General features: G+C 42.5%; 1 protein-coding gene and 1 non-coding gene across 5 annotated transcripts in view; both read right to left on the minus strand.

Moving 5' to 3' along the window:
- Positions 1–19: 19 nt before the first annotated feature.
- The window catches only part of si:dkey-34e4.1 (carboxyl-terminal PDZ ligand of neuronal nitric oxide synthase protein), a 130820-nt gene continuing 103651 nt past the window's right edge, over positions 20–27188 (minus strand). For 3 of the 4 annotated variants that reach the window (XM_060841444.1, XM_060841445.1, XM_060841446.1), the window contains 3 exons: positions 13587–13752; positions 10186–10540; positions 5247–5873 (listed from right to left, as the gene is read on the minus strand). In XM_060841444.1, the coding sequence (XP_060697427.1) occupies positions 5273–5873; positions 10186–10540; positions 13587–13752 (1122 nt within the window). In that variant the 3' untranslated portion in view covers positions 5247–5272. Of the gene's footprint in view, positions 815–5246; positions 5874–10185; positions 10541–13586; positions 13753–27188 lie in introns of those variants that run through there. The other variant, XM_060841447.1, reaches the window with a different exon arrangement.
- On the minus strand, positions 12122–12194 carry trnak-uuu (transfer RNA lysine (anticodon UUU)). Its single transcript has one exon. It is a non-coding gene; the product is annotated as a tRNA-Lys (tRNA).

Here is a 27188-nt window from a genome sequence, read left to right on the forward strand (position 1 = left end):
TACAAACTTTATCAAGCTTTAATTTCATCAAATGAATTTTACAGCAGCAAGGTGCAATACAAACTATACATTTCCAGTTTGGTATCAGTGGTAGCACTGGCTTGTTCAGGGTGATAGGGAGGAAACACCATCCAAAATGTTATAATATTTATTTTTGAAAATTCACATTTTTCATCTAAATCACTATGATCATGTTTGCACAATAATTGCATTTACAAAGTAAAAATACAAAGTATTTGAAATAACAGCGTATCCTCAAATGTGTTTGGCCAGTATCTACACCAAGCTGCCAGAATATCAACTGGACAAAATATCAGCAATGTACATCAGATATATTTTCCAGAAAGCAATTTATTATTTATTTCTGGCAATTCTCTAATTCTCTGTTTTGTATTCACCAACACATATGGGGTGATTCGTGAGCATGCACTGTGTCTTCACAATAAAATCACATCGTCAACTTTCATTCCCCACACTGCCTCGCCCTTTTGAAAGAGGCAGTCTCAAAATAATAAATTCTCAGCGTTTTCAGCAGCACCTTTCCCTGTGCAGAATGTTGAAAGCAGCAATTTTTTTGTTGCAATTGTCACAACAGTTTACTGAACTCTGCCACATTTGCTACCAGACTACATTCCATTAAAAAGACAATCCTGGTCGTACCTCGAGCTAAGCTTGAATGGCCAATTATTTTGGCAGTGGTGAAGGGATGGTGATGGCTATGTACTGTACCTCTAGGAAGGTTGTCTGTCAAGATTTAGCAGGTTTCAGAGTGTTGATTTTCTTCATTCAGCTGTTAGTTTGAATTTGGCACCTTCTATCACAACAACACAGGTAAGAGGTCAGGTCGATCATGCTATGAAGTTGAAGAATTGTCACAGAACAAAGCAAAAAATAAGATGAAGATTGGGCCATACATACATACATAATTAAGGCATAAGTGGAAGTGACAAACTTGGGGAAAAAGTATAATTACAAGAATAATAGAATTATTAAGCGTTTTATTCAGGGAATGCTGAATCAGTAGAACAATTCAAACCAGTGAAAAAGATGGCAAATGACCAAGATTCTACACTGTTAGGCCTTGGTAAATGCTTTCCATTTACAAATGAATTAAGTTTCATCAGAATCAATAAAATTGAACATTTATTATGAATACATCAGAACACACACCTACCAATTCAACTATACCCAATACTCCAATCAATATTATAATAGCTATTTCCTTACTTCAAATCTGAAAACATTAGACATGTCAAAAACCTAGGTCCTACTTTTTAAGAAACAGTAATTTGAAGTCCTTAATACACTTTTTCCCTGCAGTCAGCAAATTCCACTTACAGAAATTCTCACTTCAACTGGCTCAAAGTCCAAAGCCTTTCTGGAGCAGGAATTGCCAATTTGAATATTCTAATCTCCATATATGTTTCCTAATAGAGCACTGAGCGAAACAGCCATCTGATAACAGCTGGTGCCTAACACAGGACAGTTGAACAGACCACATGAGGAATGAGCAGAAACCTAATGGGGGAATACTGCAATGGTAAACCTGGCACTGAGTCTGCTTCTTTGTTGTGGCCATAACAAGTACAGACTCCTTTTTTCCAATCATTGATGTGTGTTTCAGCATTTCAACCTCTTTATTTTCTGTTGACTGACTGAAATTGAAAGCTGTGAACAATGTCTGGCTTCATGGCAAGCAGGATTGTCAAGATAATATGTCATGCTCAACTGATATAGGTCCCACTGAGAGAACCTAGCTGCTAGAGTAAAAGCAACATTAATATTGAAATGGGGATCAGATACTTTGGATGAATCAAAGTCTACCCCGTTGCAATTTAAAGCCATTTTTTTCTTTAAAATAAATCTAATTTAATGTAAAAATAGAATATGAAATAAAAGAAATGGAGGAATGTAAATTAAACCACTTTAAGTCAAAAGGTGTAGACTACTAATTAGGAATGGAAAGTTTTTAGTAAGTACATGGAAAGGGACCGAGAGGCTAATTTGAAATAACCCATGCTACAGGCCTACTAGCCTCCATAAGCCACAATAGTTGTGACTTTGTGCAATATTTTAAAACAAATGTTAAAAAGTTGGCAGCATGTTTAGCATTTCTCCTCAATTTTATTTTCATCAACTGTCATCTATTTTGCACCATCGCAGAACATTAAAATTGACCCAAATGGTGCTTGGTCCAGCAAACACTCCAAGCTGTACTAAGTTAGTAAACCTTTAGTGAGTTTCAGCCCATGCATCCATCTCCAATGAGATGCAACTGTTGGTAACTTCAGTCAAAACAAGCCACAAGTAATCTACGTCAATGTAACAGGGCGTATTGAATCAACCAAGACCATATTTTTCTAGCCTGTTAAAAAGTCTGCTTAAAAATAAAAAAAATAACTTTTAATTATGTGCACTATATAAAATACAACATTGCCTGCTTATCCTGGCCACAAATCTCCAATGCCAGCTCCAGTCTATTTTTATCAATCATATTTTGGTTAAAGAAAACTATCTTTAGGCGATCTTTCTGTAGGGACACAGTTTGGAATGATTTTGCTCAAATCAGTTCCCAGCAGGGCTGCTTCAACCTGTTCGACCATATGCAGCCAAACAAGATTACAGTACTGTGCTCACGCCTGCCTGTATGAGATAGCTTTGCTGGGAACACTTCTGCCATCAGCAGCAGAGCTCACTGCGTTTGGATGATTGGGATTCAAACCTGTGGAAAACTTCAAACGGCTGCCTCCAAATCAAGGGCTTAAACCTTTATCTCTGCTTTGAACTATTTAAATAATGTGGCATGCAGCTGCTGGTCATCAGAAAGGATTATTTCCACCTCTTTCATATTGCTATCAGCAATTCAAATAAAGATCAGATCAAGAGAAATAATTACCACATTCACACAACAAAGATTGAGCTTGGTCAGGAGGAGGGGCAGATGACAACTGCAGTCAGGCACCAAGGGTCGAGTGTCAACTGCAAGGACAGTGCCCCACAGCAGGCTTGTAGAACCAGGGTTACACAGCAGCCCTGTTCAATAGGGAACAAAAATAGAAATTGCTGGAGGAGCTCAGCAGGCCCAGCAGCCTCAGTAGAGAGAAAGCAGAGTTAATGTTTCGGATCCTGTGAGTTGTTTCATCAGCTATAGAGGGAGTGTGGCATAGGGAGACCAATAAAAGAAAATACTTCAAAGGAGGTATTCCAACTGTCAAGAAAAATCATATGTTCCAGTCCTCCATTTTGCAACAATTTTTGTTCACTTTACAATTCAGGTAGTTTCTGGGGCGGTGACAATCTGTTCCTGTCTGCTTACCCGTTGGGGAGCGGCCTGAAAGGATTCATGTGTGGGCTTTTCCACCTACACTTTGCACCACCTCCACAACAGCCTGCACTTATAGCACCTTTAGTTTTATAAAATGTCCTAGGAATTTTGTAAAGCAAATTGTAAGAAACAGACGAACTGGAGCGAGGTGAGAAAAGTTGCATCCGTGAAGCTGCTTTTGCAAAACGGAGAACGATGTCAATGGAAAGTAAGCAAGGACATAGCTGTTTCAGATGTCTGGTGACTTTCAGATGTCAGGTCTGATTTTCATTCTGTCCAACTGGAAGGGTTTTGAATTAATTAAAATCAGCCCATAGTATTTGCAGCCCCAGTCTTCCCACTCAATTCTTTCCCTGCTCTGAAACATGCTGCTTTTGATTGTAGAAGACATATCGCAAAGTCCAACCTGAGCTTTACTCTCCCTTTCTAGGCCACCTATTCTCAGCTTCAAAATGCTGGAGGGAAGATTCACATAGACTTAAAGCAAGATATAAGAAATCTAATGGGATAAGCGGACTGGCAGCAATTGTTGAAGATGTCCCTGAGACGCGGAAGAAGGTAAGCAGCTCAAAAGTGATGCCATCATTTGCTATTTGATCCATTTCACAATGTGGGACATTAGAAAGTTTTACTTCTGATAGATAGTAAGAATTGTAAGGTAGTAAGGGATGATGTTAGGGCTCAGTAGTTAACATTGCTACCTCACAGTGCCAGGGACCTGGGTTCAATTCCACCCTTGGGCAACAGTCTGTGTGGAGTTTGCACTTTCTTTCTGTGTCTACGTGAGTTTCCACCAGGTGCTCGAGTTTCCTCCAAAAGTCCAAAGATGTACAGGTTAGGTGGATTGGCCATGCCAAATTGTCCATAGTGTCTGGAGATATGCAGGCAAGGTGGATTAGTAATTGGAAATGCAGGATTATGGGGATAGGTATGGGTAGGGGGTTAGATGCTCTTCGGAGGATCAGTGTGGACTCGCTGGGCCAAATGGCCTGCTTCCACCATGTAGGGAATCTGTGAATTAACACATGCAATACGTGTTCAACGTCAGTATATACAGTGTAAAACTGACTCAATGTAAAAGTGTATGTACAAATTGCTTTCTCAGTCAGCCTTTCAGTAAATGGCAGTGCAAGACTACAAATTATGTTTGATAATTTCATAAACCACACGGTGTAAGTGAAAATGTCTTAGAATGTGACGCCGGCCTGAGCAATGGGGTAATGTGCCCCTCAAATAATTTTTACCTGTAGCCTGTTGACTTCAATGTGCTGTACCTTTACATCTTTGGGAGCATAAAAAGAATCTGTGAGTGGCCAGCACCTTTTCCTCTGAGCTGCTGAGGGGTCTTGAATGCTCAATGACAATGAGGAGGTCACCAAATTGTTAGACAGTATATCGGAGAGAGCTCACTATTAGAGAGTGAGGAGAGAAATAACCTCTTTCAAGAAATCTTTATTTCTTTTTCCTTGCACAGTGTACAAGTGACACCTACAAGTTGAACATTTGTGGGATTTATACTGCATAGAAACAGGAATGTTTGTGGACAGCTACCTCTCATTCAGCAATATTGAATATGAGACTTTTTCGCCTGCATTTTGTTATTATTACATCCCTAGAAAATGGACGCTGTCTGAGACACATTTCTTCATAGTTTAGGAATTTTCATGGTCTAGAATTCTAGAAATGGGGCCCAAACCAATTCAGAATTGAATAATGGTTGGAATTCACCCTTGATTGTTGACAATCTTGAATTTAGTGTTCGAACTCCAGATCTTCTACTGGAGAAAACACCTTCAGAAAACTAGTAATTATGTAAGGTATTGTTAACAAGACCTGTCAACTCCTGTTATCAGTTGAAGTCTACTGATCTTGAAATGCACATGAGTATAATTTGAGATCACTGAAGATGAAGGTCATTTGATGTTCCTGTAACAACAAAGAAGAGCTTTAGTCCGATGTGAGATGATTTAAGTTTTGATCCTCCGTGTCTTCTATTGAAGCTTTTTGATGTTCTCTTGAATCTTCAGCATCATTGTCCAATAGCTCATCATCTGAGAAGCTGATGTGCAGGCAGGTCTCATTGATTGATGGGGAAAAGGGTGGGGAGAAAGGTGCACTGGTTTCAGCCAGCTCCAGACCATCATAGTAGCTGGCACGGCTGCTGAGTATGAAATCTACAAGAGGCATCATTGTCTGAGGCTGGTTCTCACAACTTCCAGTTGTGGTGTTCAGAGTTCTGTTTTGCTCATTTGACTCTTTGCTGAGAATTAAAGTGGGAGCTGTGGCTCCTGAACGAAGGGCTGCAGCTGGAAACTGGGCTGTTCGCTCCTCTACAGACAATCCAACTTCCGATTCAAAGTCAGATGGTGCAAAAGTACAGGAGGAAACATCTGTAAAACTTGATGTGTCCAAAGACTGCAAAAGGCTGTTCCCAATCACTTGCTTGATGCATGATGAGGTTGTCTCAGTAGACAGCAGCAACGACCTAGCTGAACGCTTCCTCATGACAGGTGGTGGTGGGTTTAGTCGTGGAATGGTCTGATTAAACCTTGAACAAACAAGAAAAGAAGCATTTCAAACTTGTCCACCTGCTCTTTCTGGTCAAACTTTGCTTATTCCTATGTCATTGTCTAACAGCCACAAAACTGCAGCCAACTGTCAGGCAGTTTCTCTGTATAGTCATTTATTTGAGGATAATATTTGTCAAGCAAAATAGTCAGCTTGTCAGTTCAATCTCAATAGATTACTCCGAATAGATTACTGCCAATTACTCTGGCATAGTGGCTCAGTGGTTAGTACTACTGCCTCACAGCACTAGGGACCCAGGTTCAATTCCAGCCTAAGCTGTCTGTCTGTGTGGAGTTTGCACATTCTCCCCGTGTCTGCATGGGTTTGCCCTGGTTTCCTCCCACATCACAAAGATGTGCCGGCCAGGTGAATTGACCAGGCTAAATTACCCATAGTGTTAGGTGCATTAGTCAGAGGGAAATGGGTCTGGGTGGGTTATTCTCTGGAGGGTCGGTGCGGACTTGTTAGGCAGAAGGGCTTGTTTCTACACTAATCTAATCTAATTGCCTGTAAATGGATCTTTATATCTGTGACCCTGTCCTTCAGTTGAAAGCTTTGTTGACTGGTAGAAATGATGATTACCTGCAATTTAGCTAATTTTATAACTTGGAGTGCAATATGAAGAGAACTATAAAAACAAGTGCCCAGATAATGTCCACATTAGTTTATCCATTCAGGCTGGAGAGCGAATTACAATTTTGAAGAATTCTCAAGTCCATCGCTACCATAAAAAAAGTTCAATTTAACAGGGAGCGGTAAAAAATGATGGAAGCAAAATGCAATCTACTAAATCCATTTAATGTGATCAAATTGCTTTATTTTAGTCCCACAGCAAAACAAAAGAAAAACTTTGTGAATGGAAAACATCCAAACAGCAGATTGTAACTTGGGCAGGGAAGGGTGTGCAGGCAGTGCCCACGATGGCATTAGCTTGAGGCTTGGACACGGCAAATGTTGAGCCTCAAGTGGAAAGGACTCCTGAACCAATCCAGTGGGAATGATGAGATGGCAGACACTTCCTCAAAAGCAGGAATATTGCAATTAAAATGGGAATAGGGGAATACACTGACTTTCCACTTTCACCAGTGGGCAGCATTCTAACTGGGCCTCTATGTGTAAACACTGTAGATATTTAGCAAAATCACTTGGGAAGCAAGCTGTTCATTTTCTACCAGCACTGAGTCAATATCCCTGTCGTAAGATTATAAACTGATGAAGTCTGAGTTATTCCAGGTGGGAAACATCCAATTACTCAGGTCGCTGCTCAGGTTTAAAATTGATATGATGATTTACAATGCTGTTATGCCAAAGGCAAAGATGCAAGCCTGTGGATGGGCAAAAGCTATATTTATATCTGGGTTTACTGCGTACTAATTGGAGGAATAATCTGGCAAAAACATTATGTGAAACAGTTGCAAACGTCTACAGCTCATGGAAATTAGGATGCACTTTTTAAAAAAAGACAGTTCAACATGTGCACCTCCAGTAGCATCTGGGGGTGGCATGTTGGCTCAGTGGTTAGCACTGCTGCCTCACAGTGCCAGGGACCTGGGTTTGATTCCCGCCTCTGACAACCGTCTGTGTGGAGTTTGCACATTCTCCCTGTGTCTATGTGGGTTTCCTCCTACAGTCCAACGATGAGCAGGTTAGGTGAATTGGCCGTGCTAAATTGCCCACACACACAGGGATGTGTAAGGTATTTGTTAGGGAAATGGGTATGGGTGGGATGCTCTTCCAAGGGCCAGTGTGGACCTGTTAAACCAAATGGCCTGTTTCCACACTGTAGGAATTCTATAAGTAATTACAGAAGGAACAGTGCTAGGGCTCACTCACTCAACTCTCATATGGCTTCACCACAAGTCTCATTCAGCTTTTTCTCATTCTGTTACAAAGGTGAACCGCTGTAACATTCATCCAAACAAAGCAGTTCTGCACAGTTTTACGAAGTCACAAATTGCCAGTTGTCCATGTCAAGTAGAGTAATGGTGGGTTGCATTGCCACCCCGTACCATCTCTCGACCACACCAGACTACAAACCACTGCTACAACAAGTTAATAGGACAGTCAATGTACCAGTTTGGATGGGGAATACCCAACTTGCAACTTCAAAGAAGTTATCTTAGAATGTTGTTGAATGTCAAAGGACCTCAGAGCTACTGAAAACATTGTCCCATAATGTCATTTATTTAAATGGGAGAATTCCACAGTTGGATTATGGGAAAAATCAAAAAGGTATGAAAGAATTCACTGGAAACAATTCAATCGCAGAAACCAGCACAGAGGTCTTTCAACAATTTTCTAAGCTTAGAAATTGAAAAGTACTGATTTGCACTGGACATGCTCTGAAAATGGTGATGAACTTTGTCAAAAGGTGTCCCCAAAAACCATTGTACTTTTATTCAATTGGAAGCAAACAACTGGCAAATGCTGAAAGTGAGACAGTTTTCTCAGTGATGTTTGATGGATTGAAGAAGGCAAACTTCATTCCTAAAGGAAAAGAGCACGTCTTCTAAAGACATTCCACTCCCAGTCCAAATAGTCCTGCTAGAAAGTACACATTCCTGGTTTTCAGATACAACATCACTGATTGACTGGGAAAATATCACAATCAATAGAATGAGTTGTCAATAGATTAGACTCATACATGAAGAAACATTTACCTGAGAGTTATTGAAGGAGATCAAATAGCAGATCAGTGAAGTGGACAGAAAATTAGAGTGGGGGATTTTTTAGAAACCTCTTTGCACTCTGCTGGACAGCTGAATGTCTCTGTCCAACTAAATGCCCCTTTAAAAATGACATGGTTTCCTGATGATAAATCTAAACTGGCAGCATGTTTGAGATTTATGTTGTTCTCAGATTTGTAAGAACCAGAGGAAGTCACTTATTAAATAAACTGTACTTCTATACTGAGAATATCCCTTTCTTGGCCATTGAAGAGAACTTTGCATTTGATGCAAAATGTATTGAGAGCTCTTCCAAATGAGGCTTCTTTGAAGCTTGAAAGGGTGCAGTTCATTATGCAAACACACTTCATTTTCATGAAGTTGATGGGCTGTATTCAGGATCACTCACAGATCCTCATCTCGAATGTAGTTTACCAATTACCATGATTAGATCTGTGATCTGAATCCCTGCACCAGATGCCTGGGTTGTCAGAAGAAAAAAAATTCTTAACCAGTTCAGTGATGACAGCTGAACAATTCTGCATCCAGTTTTATGTGAGTTTAATTTTGTTAAAACCAAAAGAAGCACGATGCTTTGTTAAGCAGATCCAAACAGATAAATATCGCAGAGATGGCTCAGCACTGCTGAAATACAAGCCGATTTCAAGTCTTGATCAAATCAGGCCTGAAAGTGCATTAAAAGCAGATTTATCTGAATTCCCCAATAGCTCTGACAACTGTGCCAGATATGATGAGACTTAGTCTGTGTTGAATTGTCTGACCATAGTCAAGTTAGCAGCTACAATGGACTTCAGCAGCTTGAGACAAGACCAGCAGAATGACTTTGCTTCCTAACAATGTCTAATTGTCCTTAAGTGTACACATTAATTTGAGACAAGGATGGGATCAAAAGAACAATTTAACAGGGAAGATTTATGACTTGGGTGAAAGATACAGACTAGCATTTCTCTCAGTCATAGAACCCTACCTCACTAACAGTTAGCACTTTAGACTTAATAAGGAGGAAGTCACCGTCACAGAGGAGAAGAAATGAAATTAGATCAAACTTACAAAAACTTATGAAAGAGCTCAAACCTTGTCCCTGGTGGAATCAGGTGAGGTGGGCTCCTGACATGATAACTGGATATGAGTGTTAATATTGTTGATGAAGAACTCAGGGAAGGAGGAGGGGTGAAGAAAATGTTGAAAAGGCACAGAAATCAAATAGGTGATACATCCAGATGATAAAATATACACTTAAAATATTGGATAGCAACCAAAAATGAGAAAACTGCCAAAAATGTAGCAATTGATATTTTAGGTGTGGCATTTTTTAAGGAGACAGTTGTAGATTGTTTATTCCATGGATTGTCTTTCCTTTCTTCTTGTCACGAGGCAGACAAAAATCAACACCCAGGAAAGGAAAATGATTTCCTCCTGGGTTGACAGTGTGTGTGGCCCCAGCCCGCATTTCTCAATGAAAGATACATGGCGACTGGGATGTTAAAACACCGGGAATGTTCCACAGCCTGCTTGCTCGCTCACTGAAAGAGGGCAAAACAGGTAAGATTGTAGGATTGTGGGGTACATAGATCAGAAAGAGCAATCAGGAAGAGGTAACTTTACCTTCCATTCTTTGCTTCCAGGCTCGTGTCTTGCAGTTTAAAGTCAGCAGCAACTTCTACTGTGGCAGGAGATTTTTCATTGCCCTCTGAGCCTTCAGTCCTTGTACATGCCTCTTTCTTCCCAGTCATTGTCTGGCAGTTACTATTTTCCAGTGTTGGCTCTTGGTCCTCTTTACCCAAATTCATGAGGTTAGTGAATGACTGACTGTTGTCATGGTCAGTCCATGTGCTTGGCCTACCAGAAGCAATCGGAAGACTTCCTGGGGTTGAGGTGGAAGGCCCATTCATTATCAGATTGTGGTGGTGAAGAGTCAATGATGAAATTTGTTCGGAAATGGAGCTCATACTTGGGTCAACTGAGGAAATAACAAAAGAAAAATATTATTTAGCGAATTATAGGTTTCCACCTCCTCAAGGTTAGAATCCATTTATAGTAACTGACCTTTTGCACAGGCTTAGAGTCATTTTATATAGAAATAATTCTCAAACGTTGCAACTAATTATCACAATTTTTCACTGATATTAGAGAATAGTATGTTTGGAATTTGTAAAGTTATGATTCTAATCAGTGTTTTATATCACACCAGAGGCAAATGCTAGAAATGCCGACTCTACATTTGACATAGTGCAAAGGTTTACTGTAATGTGTCGACTCGTCAGATATTCCTATATCCCACAACTACAGCTAGAGGATACATTAACAACTGAAGTGACCTCATCCTTGGACTTCAGGCTTTTATAAAATTAGCATCTGCTGTCTTCACCAATCAGCTTTGGGGAAGTGGGTTGCCAATTTAGGTACATAGTTCTTCAACATTTCTAATTAACTGAGAGTGACTGGGTTTCCTTGGGGAAAACCAACAGTTAGACCCGGAGAAGTGCTGCTCATTCTTTAAAACTAGCTGCTTGGGAGTAGATTGGTAGCCTGAGGAGCAGATCAAAATTGGAGTTGTTTAGGCAGCGTGGGATGCTGGGAAATCAGGGAGGTCAGAAGCCTCATCAAGGTGACCTTGGAAGGGATAGCTTGGAAAGAGGGAGTTGCCTGGTCAGTACCCAGAGCAGCCAATCAGGTGCAGACCATCCCTGCTGGCAAGCTAATCACAGCAGGTCAGGCAGCATCCAAGGATCAGGAAATTCGACGTTTCGGGCATAAGCCCTTCTTCAGGCCCTGATTCCTGAAGAAGGGCTCATGCCCGAAACGTCAAATTTCCTGTTCCTTGGATGCTGCCTGATCTGCTGCGCTTTTCCAGCAACACATTGTCAGCTCTGATCTCCAGCATCTCACTTTCTCCTCCGGCAAGCTAATCAGCCAATGACTGATGCCAGAATCTTCGAGATCTACAGCACATTGGTCGATACTAGTCAATAATGACTATTCTAATCCCATTTTCCAGTACTTAGCCTATTGCCTCGTATGCCTTGGCATCACAAGTACACACTTAAATACTCTTAAATGTTATAAAGGTTTCTGCCTCGTCTGAACAACAGCAATTATTCACCCATCGAGAATCACACAGCAGAATCAGTGATGACTCTGTTATCATTCTTGCCCATGATGAGACCTGGAGAGCTCTGGTGAGAACTGCTCAAGCTTATCCTACTCAGTGAGCTTGACTTGGCTGCAAATTTTTTTGGGTTTTTGATTTTAGATTACTTACAGTGTGGAAACAGGCCCTTCGGCCCAACAAGTCCACACCGACCCGCAGAAGCGCACCCACCCAGACCCATTCCCCTATGTTTACCCCTGCACCTAACACTACGGGCAATTTAGCATGGCCAATTCACCTGACCTGCACATTTTTGGATTGTGGGAGGAAACTGGAGCACTCGGAGCAAACCCACACAGACACAGGGAGAAAGTGCATACTCCACACAGTCAGTTGCCTGAGCCGGGAACTGAACCCGGGTGTCTGGTGCTGTGCCACCCATAAAAACAATGCCCAAACAGGGACTTGAACCCTGGACCCTCAGATTAAAAGTCTGATGCTCTACCAACTGAGTTATCTGGGCTCTGAACTTATATAGTTTATTGTCGCATATACTCGAGTACAAAAGTACAGGAGTACAGTGAAATTTCCATGTCACCACACAAGGCACCATCCTGGGTCCAAGCATCTCGATACAAAACCAGAAGAATGAGTTAGAAGGAAAGAACAAAGTTAAAAGTCAAATATTGCAGTAATTATAGTATACGAAATAAGGTTAAAGTTACACATTGCAGACTTTCTTAGTTTTAAGTTGAAAATAAAGAAATAGAGCTGGAAGTTCAAAGATTACAGTCTTTCTTAAGTGCTTAACCCTGCTGAGAGCGTACTAAGACTGGAAATCCACACTGATGCCACACCGGGTCTGTGCTGAGTCTGAGGCTGGCAGTCAGAGGACAGAGGTCCATGACCAGGGGAACAAAGGAGAGAAGCAGGAACCATCATGCCCCATCACCCCCAACTGTGAACCTGAAGAAGTCTGCTCCACACTGCAACCTGGCAGAAAATGGCTCATTCTTCTCCTCTCACTCTCTCTCTCTCTCTCTAAGATGTCTGGAGTCCACTCCTTGATGCAGACTGGCTGCAAATGGATCATTCCTCGACAGGTGTGACAGAGAGTGTGCATGTGTAAGTGAATTAAAGCAGTGTGAGAGAGAGTGAGAATAAGAGTGATAGAGTCATACGGCATGGAAACAGACCCTTTGGTCCAACTAGTTCACATCAACCATGTTTCCAAACTAAACTAGTCCATTTGCCTGTATTTAGCCCTTATAATCTCCAAAGATTTCCTATTCACATACTTTTCCAAATGTCTTTTAAACTTATAACTTGTAGTTATTGTATTTATATGATGAGTACAGTTGAGTTTCTAGTCAATGGTAACCCCAAGGATGTTGATATCGAGGGATTAGTGGTGGTAACCATTGAATGTAAAGGGACAGTGGGTAGATTGTCTCTGATTGGAGATGAGCATTTGTGTGGAGCAAATGTCACTTGCCACTTGTCAGCCCAAGCCTGGACACTATCCAGATCTTGTTGTATTTAAACATGGACTGTTTTGGTATCTGAGAAGTCATGAATGGTGCTGAACATTGTGCAATCATCGGCGAACATTCTCACTTCTGACTTTATGATGGAGGAAGGTCATTAATGAAGCAGCTGAAGATGGTTGGCCCTAGGACACTACCCTGAGGAACTCCTACAGAGTCGTCCTGGAGCTGAGAATTCTGACCTCCAGCAACCACAACCATCTTCCTTTGCGCCAGGTACAGGTCCAACCATTTCAAGAATTTGAGAATTCAACATCACTGGATAGAATACAATACTCCTGGGTCATAAAAGTCATCATATAAATGCAAGTCTTCCATTTTCTATAAAATTGGACATGGCCTTGTTGAGCCTCTGGAGTAATCCTTACCTGTCTGCTGTGCACACATTCTGTTCTCAAAATCCTTCAACTGCTTGACCAAGAGGGAGACGTGTTGTAGGAGATCTCTGTTCTGTAGGATGAGCTGGTGAACACGGGCCTGTGACTCGATTCGAGCTGCTGTCTCAGCCGATAATTGATCTTTCAGCAGATGCACCTGGCACAACAAAGAACTAAATCTGTCATTCATGAACAAGTGGAGGTTTGTAGCCAGTGAGGTGCTCCTCCATTCTACACCCACACCCATTGAGATTGATGATAAAGCAAATAAGCTCACAGCTCAGTGAACAGCTTCAGGCAACTGCTGAACGATACCTTCAGATTTCAAACATGTATGCTTACGTCTGTTTGACAATACCTAGATTGTGCTGTTGTGATACAACAAAGCAGCTAATCACAGGTGATATTCATGGCTGAATAAAGACACTGTTGCTTGGTAAACACTGTCAACGTTTTCTCTGCATAATGTTGAATAGCAGTAATGATCTATGTTTACTCTTTCAGACATTCAGGCCTTTTCCAACAATAATCCCAATTTATTCCTGTTTGGCCCTGATAGTATGAACTTAATTCCATTCTTGCGGACTACCTTATTTAGAAAGTCCAATGCAGCAAAAATCAATCAAGCAGCTAATTGGCCAAAGTGACAAATCCCTGGAGAGATCAATAATTTTAAGAAATAAATTTGAATTTTCAGTGAAATGACAAGAATCCAACTTCAAAGTGTTTTACTGTAATAAAGAAAACCCATTATTTAATGCATGAAACTTCAATTCCACACGACTTGAAACGTTTCCTCATAAAACTTATAAAACCATTAAAAATCACTTGCCCCCCTCCGCAAAATCCACGTGCTTATATTTCACACTGTTCTTTCAGTGAACACCAACTCTCCCACAGATAGTCAAAAGCTGTTTTCCAAATCCCAGTTAACTGCTTCGTTTATGTTTCTCCAGTCTTGCAACTGTAAACTCAGGACTGACTGTCACATTGAGGGTTACCCTAGAGATTCTTCCCTCTAGTTAAAGCTACGTGAACAGTTCAGTCTTCTTTAATCCTCACAAAGTTAGTTGCTTCAATCTGAACCTGAGCTCCCACCTGCCTTCGTGTGGTGAATAATAAAGACAGCATTTTCTCTGCTTCAGGTGCGGGATTGACTACCTCAATCACTCTGATTGCTGTCTCTGTCATTCTTGCTGACCTATGAAATTCAGGGTTATCTTAAGAAACACGCAACTTGATATCACAATAGTTTTCTATTGATTTTACCATCCTAAAATCCACTTGAATGCAATGTGAATCACGTAGATCCAGGTATAAATGATATTTAGGTATTCTCTAGATGTAGTGGTTCTGTTCGCCGAGCTGGAAGTTTTTGTTGCAAACGTTTCGTCCCCTGGCTAGGAGACATCATCAGTGCTGTGGAGCCTCCTGCGAAGCGCTTCTTTGATGTTTCTTCCAGCATTTATAGTGGTCTGTCCTTGCCGCTTCCGGGTGTCAGTTTCAGCTGTCCGCTGTAGTGGTTGGTATATTGGGTCCAGGTCGATGTATCTGTTGATGGAATTTGTGGATGAATGCCATGCCTCTAGGAATTCCCTGGCTGTTCTCCGTCTGGCTTGCCCTATGATAGTAGTGTTTTCCTAGTCGAATTCATGTTGCTTGTTGTCTGAGTGTGTGGCTACTAGGGATAGCTGGTCGTGTCGTTTCGTGGCTAGTTGGTGTTCATGTATGCGGATTGTTAGCTGTCTTCCTGTTTGTCCTATATAGTGTTTTGTGCAGTCCTTGCATGGTATTTTATAAACTACATTAGTTTTGCTCATGTTGGGTATTGGCTCCTTTGTTCTAGTAAGTTGTTGTCTGAGCGTGGCTGTTGGTTTGTGTGCCGTTATGAGTCCTAGGGGTCGCAGTAGTCTGGCTGTCAGTTCTGAAACGCTCCTGATGTATGGTAGTGTGGCTAGTCCTTTTGGTTGTGGCATGTCCTCGTTCCGTGGTCTATCTCTTAGGCATCTGTTGATAAAGTTGTGCGGGTATCCGTTTTTGGCGAATACCTTGTATAGGTGTTCCTCTTCCTCTTTTCGCAGTTCTGGTGTACTGCAGTGTGTTGTAGCTCTTTTGAATAGTGTCCTGATGCAGCTTCGTTTGTGTGTGTTGGGGTGGTTACTTTCATAGTTTAGGACTTGGTCTGTGTGTGTTGTTTTCCTGTGTACCCTTGTGGTGAATTCTCCGTTCGGTGTTCTCTGTACTATCATGTCTAGGAATGGGAGTTGGCTATCCTTTTCTACTTCTCTCGTGAATCGGATGCCTGTGAGTGTGGCGTTGATGATCCGGTGTGTTTTTTCTATTTCCGTGTTTTTGATGATTACGAAAGTGTCATCGACATATCTGACCCAGAGTTTGGGTTGAATTTGTGGTAGGGCTGTTTGTTCTAACCTTTGCATCACTGCCTCTGCTATGAATCCCGAGATTGGTGATCCCATGGGTGTTCCGTTGATTTGTTCGTATATCTGATTGTTGAATGTAAAGTGTGTAGTGAGGCATAAGTCCAGTAGTTTAAGTATGCCGTCTTTGTTGATAACTTACTAGAACAAAGGAGCCAATACCCAACATGAGCAAAACTAATGTAGCTTATAAAATACCATGCAAGGACTGCACAAAACACTATATAGGACAAACAGGAAGACAGCTAACAATCCGCATACATGAACACCAACTAGCCACGAAACGACACGACCAGCTATCCCTAGTAGCCACACACTCAGACAACAAGCAACATGAATTCGACTGGGAAAACACTACTATCATAGGGCAAGCCAGACAGAGAACAGCCAGGGAATTCCTAGAGGCATGGCATTCATCCACAAATTCCATTAACAGACACATCGACCTGGACCCAATATACCAATCACTACAGCGGACAGCTGAAACTGACACCCGGAAGCGGCAAGGACAGACCACTATAAATGCTGGAAGAAACATCAAAGAAGCGCTTTGCAGGAGGCTCCACAGCACTGATGATGTCTCCTAGCCAGGGGACGAAACGTTTGCAACAAAAACTTCCAGCTCGGCGAACAGAACCACTACAACAAGCACCCGAGCTACAAATCTTCGCACAAACTTTGTATTCTCTAGATCTCAACTCAATTCTATCTAGGAACAATAATGGCTTAAAATATAACAGTTTATAAAAATCTGATATTCTATCCAGGTCGCTGAGTAATTCAGTCTATCTACACCCAGCATCAACTGATCTGTTTTTGGCTGGATATTCCAATGGCCTGATGGCTGATTCTGTAGGTGGGATACGCACACAAGGATCCTGTGGGACCCCCATCATAGCAAACCCTGAAAGAATTGCCTGGAAAACTGAAGATTCCACTGGACAATTCTTTATGCCTGAACCCTCAAAGTATCCTGTTAAATTGGCAAATTCAGAGGTGTCTCCTACAGTTAAATAAGTAATTCCGCAGGAAGAGTTAGACTATTAAATACATAGTCCAACACCTGAATAACTATTCAACTGAACAACAGCCATCCCCAACACAAGCTTAACTCAACCCTCCAACTACACCCCCTCCAAACACCTTAGATTTCTCAGAACCTTACATGATGCCCCTCCCTCACTGCTGGATCTCCAATCAGACCAGGGACCCCTTTCTCCTCTTCTGCCAACCACACTCAACTCCACCCAGACCTGATATCTCACACTCATCCTGACAACCCTAATCACTCCGTCATTTTCCTGGCCCCATTGCCATCTGGTGGCCTGGCAATTTGGTAGCTGGAACCCTATTTCCTACCCTACTGGCACCCCGCTCACCTGGCATCTTCCCGACCTACCTGACACTGTAATCTAATCTTTACCTACTTGGCACTCTTTTTATCTTGCACCCTAAACTCCCAGGCACTCACAGCTACTTTACTTATCCTTTCACAGTAACAGTCAAAGTGACTGTGTGTGATGCTGGCCCTTTAACTTGCAGAAGAAGGGGTACGCATTGCCTTCCCTTGACTGTAGTGCCCATGAGGAGGGAAGTACAGCTCCAAATTTCTGAAGGAGTCCTAACATCACAAGTGATCTTTTATTTTACATAAAAGGAGTGGAGTGACAATCTCCAGGCAGAAAAACCCAGCTCAATGTGTACAATTGTGAACACCACAATCACAACGTGGGCCCATTTTAAAAAGCAAGCCACCTCAGCTCATTGGCAGGCAGAACACAATCGAAGGGCTTATGCCCGAAACGTCGAATTTCCTGTTCCTTGGATGCTGCCTGACCTGCTGTGCTTTTCCAGCAACATATTTTCAGCTCTGATCTCCAGCATCTGCAGACCTCACTTTCTCCTCCACAATCACCTCCAACCATGCCCAATCTTCAATTCATTATTTCCCCTTAAAGATTAGATTAGATTCCCTACAGTGGAAACAGGCCCTTCGGCCCAACCAGTCCACACCGACCCTCTAAAGAGTAACCCACCCAGACCCATTTCCCTCAGAATAATGCACCTAACACAATGGGCAATTTAGCATGGCCAATTCACCTGACCTGCATATCTTTGGACTGTGGGAGGAAACTGGAGGAAACCCACTCAGACACAGGGAAAATGTGCAAACTCCACACAGACAGTTACCCGAGGCTGATATCGAACCTGGGACCCTGGTGCTGTGAGGCAGCAGTGCTGACCACTGAGCCACTGTGCCACCCCTGAACCAAAACATTACAATCTTGTAAATTTTGTATTTGTGACATTAATATCTGTTCTATAAAGTGAAATGGGTAGAGCAAAATCAAATGAACAGATGAAGTATTCAATAATGATTTGATTTATTACTGTCACATGTACCGAGGTACAGTGAAAAGTGTTGTCTTACACACTTTACAGTCATATTGTGCTATACAAGTCCATCAGGGGAACTGAACAGTGTTGCAGCAACATTATCAATGGGTTAAGATAACAGCATTAAATATGAAATTAAAATCCATCTCAAATATTAGTGACATCAGCTCTCTCCTGGACGTTTTATTGCATTGCAAAGGAACCATTACCTCAGATTATTGTTTCTCACTGTTGGTGATTTTGTAAGGACTCCACTATAATATGATCACAGACGTCTAGCTGAGCTAATTTTAAACATTACAATGAGAATTTGGACAGACTGTCTATCACACAGCCAAAAACGTCAGTCTGCTCCATGGAGAATAGTCAATGGCTGATTAAAATGGCTGCAAGTGCACTTTCTCTGTGACCTATAGCCCATTACTGAGAGGAACATATTGACAAGGACTTTTAGTAGATTTAGCTGGGAAAATTAAAATGCTGTCCCTCACTCTATTAATGTCACCATGAAGCTCGTTTCTATAAATCTTTTTTTGTTTCTTTCAAGTTTCAAGTAGACCATTTCTCTCCTCTCTAATACTCTGCCAAGTTTCTAGTTTATTTTACCATCTCCATCTCAGTTTCTCTTTATTCTTCCATGGGATGTGGGTATTGCCAACTAGGCTAGCAGCGTTTGTTGTCCATTCCTGAATTTCCCTTGATCTGAGGGGCTTTTAGGGTTTTTGAAAAGTCAGTTAAGAGTCAACCACCTTGCTGTGGACTTGCAGTCACAAGTAAAGATGGCAGATTTCCTGCCCTAGATGGCATTAGTGAACCAGATGAGCTTTAAGACAACTAATGATAGTTTTTGCCATTTCAGAAACCAGCCTTCAATTCCAAATTATATATATTGACTTTAAATTCCACCAGCGTCTATGGTCGAATTAGCTAAGGCTCTGGATTATAAATTCAACAATATTCCCACTTTGCCAGAATTTCAATCCTTCCAAATATCAACACTACTTGGATTATTGGAAGCTCCTCTGATGCTCAACTCTAGCCTAGGTGGAGTATTGGATGATCATCCTTGTCCTTTAAATCATGTTTCTCAGCTGGACAAGGAAATCTGTCCCGCTCTGTTCTATATTACTAAACTGTGCACTTTTACATGTTCCACTTAACAGGGCAAGGGCCAGATAAGTGAGTGATGGAGAAAATAGTGACCAGGAGAAGGTGTGGGGGTGTGGGGAGGTGGGTGGAGGTTAGTTTGGAACTGTATAAAAAATTGGTTAGACCACAGCAGTGTGCAGCTCTGGAATCCACATTATAGGAGGGAAGTGATTATACCAGAGAGATTGAAGAGGAGATTGACCAGAACATTGCCTGGACTGGAGAGTTTTCGTTATGAAGAAGATTGGATAGACTGAAGTTATTTTCCTTAGAAGAGAGGAGACAGATTTAACGTAATACATGATGGCAAATTGACTAACAGTTCAGGACAAATTGACTCTATCATAATATTACTAAGTGTAACACTCATCAAGCAGCTATGAGGAGGGAGGTGAAAGATGACAGCAGTTTAATTTGATTGAGATATAAAATGATGAGGAGCATAGCTGAAAATGTGTTGCTGGTTAAAGCGCAGCAGGTCAGGCAGCATCCAAGGAACAGGAAATTCGACGTTTCGGGCATAAGCCCTTCATCAGGAATGACCTGATGAAGGGCTTTTGCCCGAAACGTCGAATTTCCTGTTCCTTGGATGTTGCCTGACCTGCTGCGCTTTAACCAGCAACACATTTTCAGCTCTGATCTCCAGCATCTGCAGACCTCACTTTTTACTTGATGAGGAGCATAGACAAGGTATACAGGAGAAACCTTTCCTCTTTTTGCAAGGATGAATAACCAGGAGGCATACATCTGAGGTAAAGGGTAGGGGGGTTACAGGGCATGAGAGGAGCAATTTTTTCTCATCCACAGGGTGGTGAGAATTTGGAACTCACTACTATCTGGTCAGGTCCATGCCCCCCCTACAACCCACCCTCCCATCCTGGCACTTTTTCCTGCCACCGCAGGAACTGTAAAACCTGTGCCCACACCTCCTCCCTCACCTCTATCCAAGGTCCTAAAGGAGCCTTCCACATCCATCAAAGTTTTACCTGCACATTCACTAATATCATTTATTGTATCCATTGCTCCCGATGCGGTCTCCTCTACACTGGGGAGACTGGGGCCCTCCTAGCACAGCGCTTTAGGGAACATCTCCGAGACACCCGCACCAATCAACCACACCGCCCCGTGGCCCAACATTTCAACTCCACCTCCCATTCTGCCGAGGACATGGAGGTCCTGGGCCTCCTTCACCGCCACGCCCTCACCACCAGGAGGAAGAACGCCTCATCTTCCGCCTCGGAACACTTCAACCCGAGGGCATCAATGTGGACTTCAACAGCTTCCTCATTTCCCCTTCCCCCACCTCACCCGGGTTCCAAACTTCCAGCTCAGCACTGTCCCTGTGACTTGTCCGGACTTGTCCGAGCTGCCTAGCTCCTTTTCCACCTATCCACTCCACCCTCTCCTCCCTGACCTATCACCTTCATCCCCTCCCCCACTCACCCATTGTACTCTATGCTACTTTCTCCCCACCCCCACCCTCCTTTAGCTTATCCCTCCACACTTCAGGCTCACTGCCTTTATTCCTGATGAAGGGCTTTTGCCCGAAACGTCGATTTCGCTGCTCGTTGGATGCTGCCTGAACTGCTGTGCTCTTCCAGCACCACTGATCCAGAGTTAGAATGGTTAGGTGGGTATTTTGGACTGGCACAGATTCAATGGGCCAAAGGTTTTTTTCCTGTGCTGTAGATCTCTACAATTCAATAATCAAAGGATTCTGGGTAATCCAAGATGGAGGACAGGAAATATTTCTGGCTGTAAGAGGTGCTCCTTTTTTGAGGTATTTGAGGTGCTGGAGGCTATTTCCTCGAATTCCAGGAGCAGCAATTACGGTTTCATATGCTGTTTCATTGCTTTGGAACTTTGGAAAAAAAAAGTCAAAACAACAGCAGTTTTAAAAGGGAGAAGAACAGACAAAGGAAGCACATGGTGAGGTCATTGCAGGAGAGAGAGAGAGAGAACCTGCACAGTTACTGCCTTTGCTGTTTCAATTCATGTATCATTGGACATTGGAGTGCATCTGGGAAAATTAACAAACAGTGAAATTCACAAGTGATCTTGGAGAAACTGTTGGGCAAAGTTCACAGCACAGAATCAGGTAAGTTAATCATTGTTTTAAGTGTGACCTACAGAGAATCTGTAGTAGTGAGTAGAGTGGGTTCTTTCTTGATTATATGTTTTTGGTGTTTGTAGAGGAATAAGACGGTGTTAATTTCTGGGTCTGTAGATTGTGAAGGAGCAAAAATTGCCTTTAATAGAGTGATATGTACTTCTTGGCAGATGTAGGAGCTTAAAGAGAGTTTAAGGGTTACTGCGGGTTATATCTACCATAAATGCTGTTGCCTGCAAATCTTATCAGATCGAATGGATTGGTTGGAGAGACAGTTAGAAGCAATGAGGAATTTGCAGCAGCAACATTATGTGATGGATGGCAGTTATAGGAAGGAGGGAAAGTCTCAGATACAGTCACATAGATGGGTTAACTCCAGGAAAGGTAAGAGAGGTAGGCAGCTAGTGCAGGAATCTTTTGCGGATATACCCATTTCAAACAGGTATGCTGTTTTGGAAAATGTAGGGGGTGATGAGTTCTCAGGGGAACGTAGTACAAACAGCCAAGTTTCTGGTATTGAAACTGACTGTAATGCAATGAGGGATATGTTGGGTTCCAAGAGATCAATTGTGTTAGAGGATTCTCTAGTCCGAGGTATAGACAGATGTTTCTGTGGCCAGCAGCGAAAAAGCAGACTGGTGTGTTGCTTCCCTGATGCCAGGATCAAGGATGTCTCAGAGAGGGTGCAGAATGTTCTACAGGGGAAAGTGGCCAGCAAGATGTCATTGTCCACATTGGAACCAATGACATAGGAAGGGAAAAGGTTGCGATTCTGAAGGGAGATTACAGAGAGTTAGGCAGATATTTAAAAAGGAGATCCTCGAGAGTAGTAATATCTGGATTACTCCTGGTGCTACGAGCTAGTGAGGGCAGGATTAGGAGGATAGAGCAGATGAATGCATGGCTGAGGAGCTGGTGTATGAGAGAAGGATTCACATTTTTGGATCATTGGAATCTCTTCTGGGGTAGAAGTGACTTGTACAAGAAGGACGATTGCACCTAAACTGGAAGGGGACTAATATACTGGCAGGGAAATCTGCAGGAGCTGCTCGGGAGGATTCAAACTAGGAAGGTAGGGGGTGGTGGGACCCAGGGAGATAGTGAGGAAAGAGACCGATCTGAGATTGGTACAGTTAAGAACAGAAGCGAGTCGAACAGTCAGAGCAGGCAGGGACAAGGTAGGACTAATAAATTAAACTGCATTTATTTCAATGCAAGGGGCCTAACAGGAAAGGCAGATGAACTAAGGGCATGGTTAGGAACATGGGACTGGGATAGCATAGCAATTACAGAAACATGGCTCAGGGATGGGTAGAACTGGCAGCTTAATGTTCCAGGATACAAATGCTACAGGAAGGATAGAACGGGAGGCAAGAGGGGAGGGGGAATGGTGTTTTTGATAAGGGATGGCATTACAGCTGTGCTGAGGAAGGATATTCCTGGAAATACATCCAGGGAAGTTAGTTGGGTGGAATGGAGAAATAAGAAAGGGATGATAATCTTATTGGGATTGTATTATAGACCCCCTAATAGTCAGAGAGAAATTGAGAAACAAACTTATAAGGAGATCTCAGCTATCTGTAAGAATAATAGGATGGTTATGGTTAGAGATTTTAACTTTCCAAACATAGACTGGGACTGCCATAGTGTTAAGGGTTTAGATGGAGAGGAATTTGTTAAGTGTGTACAAGAAAAGTTTCTGATTCAGTATGTGGATGTACCTACTGGAGAAGGTACAAAACTTGACTTACTCTTGGGAAATAAGGCAGGGCAGGTGACAGAGGTGTCAGTGGGGGAGCACTTTGGGGCCAGCGACCATAGTTCTATCAGATTTAAAATAGTGATGGAAAAGGATAGACCAGATCTAAAAGTTGAAGTTCTAAATTGGAGAAAGGACAATTTTGACGGTATTAGGAAAGAACTTTCAAAAGCTGATTGGGGGCAGATGTTTGCAGGTAAAGGGATGGCTGGAAAATGGGAAGCCTTCAAAAATAAGATAACGAGAATCCAGAGAAAGTATATTCCCGTCAGGGTGAAGGGAAAGGCTGGTAGGTATAGGAATGTAGATGACTAAAGAAATTGAGGATTTGGTTAAGAAAAAGGAAGTATGTGTAAGGTATAGAGCTGAAAATGTGTTGCTGGAAAAGCGCAGCAGGTCAGGCAGCATCTAAGGAACAGGAAATTCGACATTCCTGATGAAGGGCTTCTGCCCGAAACATTGAATTTCCTGTTCCTTAGATGCTGCCTGACCTGCTGTGCTTTTCCAGCAACACATTTTCAGCTCTGATCTCCAGCATCTGCAGACCTCACTTTTTCCTCATATGTAAGGTATAGACAGGATAGATCGAGTGGATCCTTAGAGTATAAAGGAAGTAGGAGTATACTTGAGGGAAATCAGGAGGGCAAAAAGGGGACATGAGATAGCTTTGGCAAATAGGGTTAAGGAGAATCCAAAGAGTTTTTACAAATACATTAGAACAAAAGGGTAACTAGGGAGAGAATAGGCCCCCTCAAGGATCAGCAAGGTGGCTTTTGTGTGGAGCCGCAGAAAATGGGGGAGATACTAAGCGAGTATTTTGCATCAGTATTTACCATGGAAAAGGACATGGAAGATATAGACTGTAGGGAAATAGATGGTGACATCTTGCAAAATGTCCATATTACAGAGGAGGACGTGCTGGATGTCTTGAAACGCATAAAGGTGGATAAATCCCCAGGACCTGATCAGGTGTACCCTAGAACTCTGTGGGAAGCTGGAGAAGTGATTGCTGGGCCTCTTGCTGAGATATTTGTATCATCGATAGTCACAGGTGAGGTGTTGGAAGACTGGAGATTGGCAAATGTGGTGCCACTGTTTAAGAAGGGTGGTAAGGACAAGCCAGGGACCTATAGACCAGTGAGCCTGAAATTGGTGATGGGCAAGCTGTTGGAGGGAATCCTGAGGGACAGGATGTACATGTATTTGGAAAGGCAAGGACTGATTAGGGATAGTCAACATGGCTTTGTGCGTGGGAAATCATGTCTCATAAACTTGATTGATGTTTTTGAGGAAGTAATGAAGAGGATTGATGAGGGCAGAGCGATAGATGTGATCTATATGGACTTCAGTAAGGCTTTCGATAAGGTTCCCCATGGGAGACTGATTAGCAAGGTTAGATCTCATGGAATACAGGGAGAACTAGCCATTTGGATACAGAACTGGCTCAAAGGTAGAAGACAGAGGGTGGTGGTGGACGGTTGTTTTTCAGACTAGAGGCCTATGAACAGTGGAGTGCCACAAGGATCAGTGCTGGGTCCTCTACTTTTTGTCATTTACGTAAATGATTTGGATGCGAACATAAGAGGTACAGTTAGGAAGTTTGCAGATGACACCAAAATTAGAGGTGTAGTGGATAGCAAAGAGGGTTACCTCAGATTACAACAGGATCTTGAACAGATGAGCCAATAGGCTGAGAAGTGGCAGATGGAATTTAATTCAGATAAATGCGAGGTGCTGCATTTTGGGAAAGTACATTTTAGCAAGACTTATACACTTAATGGTAAGGTCCTAGGAAGTGTTGCTGAACAAAGAGACCTTGGAGTGCAGGATCATCGCTCCTTGAAAGTGGAGTCACAGGGAGGTAGGATAGTGAAGAAGGTGTTTGGTATGTTTTCTTTTATTGGTCAGAGTATTGAGTACAGGAGTTGGGATGTTATGTTGCGGCTGTACAGGACATTGATTAGGCCACTTGTTGGAATATTGTGTGCAATTCTGATCTCCTTCCTATCGGAAAGATGCTGTGAAACTTGAAAGGGTTCAGAAAAGATTTACAAGGATGTTGCCAAGGTTGGAGGATTTGAGCTATAGGGAGAGGCTGAACAGGCTGGGGCTGTTTTCCCTGGAATTTTGGAGGCTGAGGGGTGACCTTATAGAGGTTTACAAAATTATGAGGGGCATGGATAGGGTAAATAGGCAAAGTCTTTTCCCTGGGGTCAGGGGGTCCAGAACTAGAGGGCGTAGGTTTAGGGGGAGAGGGGAAAGATATAAAAGAGACCTGCGGGGCAACTTTTTCACACAGAGGGTGGTACGTGCATGGAATGAGCTGCCAGAGGAAATGGTGGAGGCTGGTACAATTGCAACATTTAAGAGGCATTTGGATGGGTATGTGGATAGGAAGGGTTTGGAGGGATATGGGCCGGGTACTGGCAGGTGGGACTAGATTGGGTTGGGATATCTGGTCGGCATGGACGGGTTAGGCCAAGGTGTCTGTTTACATGCTGTGCATCTCTGTGACTCTATGAATCTAACTGTAAGGGAGAGAATGATGAGATGCAATGATGGAAAAAATGGGGAGGGCTGGTGTTGGGAAGAAAAACAATTATTTTAGCAAACAAGGGAAATTATACTTATGATCCTTTACACATAACCTAAAACAAATAAAGTGGTTTAACGTACCACTTCATAATTCACAGGAAAAACAATGAGGCCTATCAGATTCTGTGACTCTCACCCTGCCCTAACACAGAACCCAATGGTTTGTAATGACTGCAGATTTATTGTTTCACAAACCCAGAAAATGTTGGATGTTTTATATCACTGGACTTGTGGAATTGCTTTTAATAGTAATATTATTCAGGTATGACAAAACCACCCATTTTTGAAGGAAAAAGGCACATGAATCCGATCCATGTAAACCTTGTACATTTCTGACACTGCAAGAACTTCAGCAAAACTTTGCTGACAGTTGCAGGGGTTTGAATCCTATCCTCATAATCCAGTGAAATGAACATCGGAAAGGGTATGGCATAGGGTCAGCCAACAGCACCACCTCATGGTGATATTGTACTAGCACACACCTGCAAAAAAATACGCAGCACATCTGCATTACTCACTCAACAGCAGGTTAAAGTCTAACGGGTTTATTTGGAAATACTATCTTACAGAGCACTGTTCCTTCCTCAGGTAGCTTTCTCCATCCCAGTCCAATACCAGCACCTCCACGTTATACATTACTCACTGCAGTGACTGAGCAAACAGGAGCCACAATGATTAGATTCCCTACAGTGTGGAAACAGGCCCTTTGGCCCAACCAGTCCTCCAAAGAGTAACCCATCCAGACCCAGACCCATTTCCCTCCAATTAATGCACTATGGGCAATTTAGCATGGCCAATTCACCTGGCTTGCACATCTTTAGGCTGTGGGAGGAAACCAGAGCACCTGGAGGAAACCCGCACAGACATGGGGAGAATGTGCAAACTCCACACAGAAAGTCACACGAGGCTGGAATTGAACCTGGGATCCTGGTGCTGTGAGGCAGCAGTGCTAACCACTGAGCCATCGAATGAACAGGAGGCTGGATTTTATTGACCTTTTGGTAACTGATCTTCTTTCAGAGTTTTGATGTTAACCTTGTCAATTGATCCCAAATCCAACTTTGAATGTGGGAAGGAAGAATTAAAGCTAATAAGAGGAGTTTAGCAGCACAACAAATTCTCAGGTGTATTTGATCTTTGTTAGG

Source organism: Hemiscyllium ocellatum, chromosome 21 (genome assembly GCF_020745735.1).
Source record: "Hemiscyllium ocellatum isolate sHemOce1 chromosome 21, sHemOce1.pat.X.cur, whole genome shotgun sequence".
Taxonomy (NCBI): Eukaryota; Metazoa; Chordata; class Chondrichthyes; order Orectolobiformes; family Hemiscylliidae; genus Hemiscyllium; species Hemiscyllium ocellatum.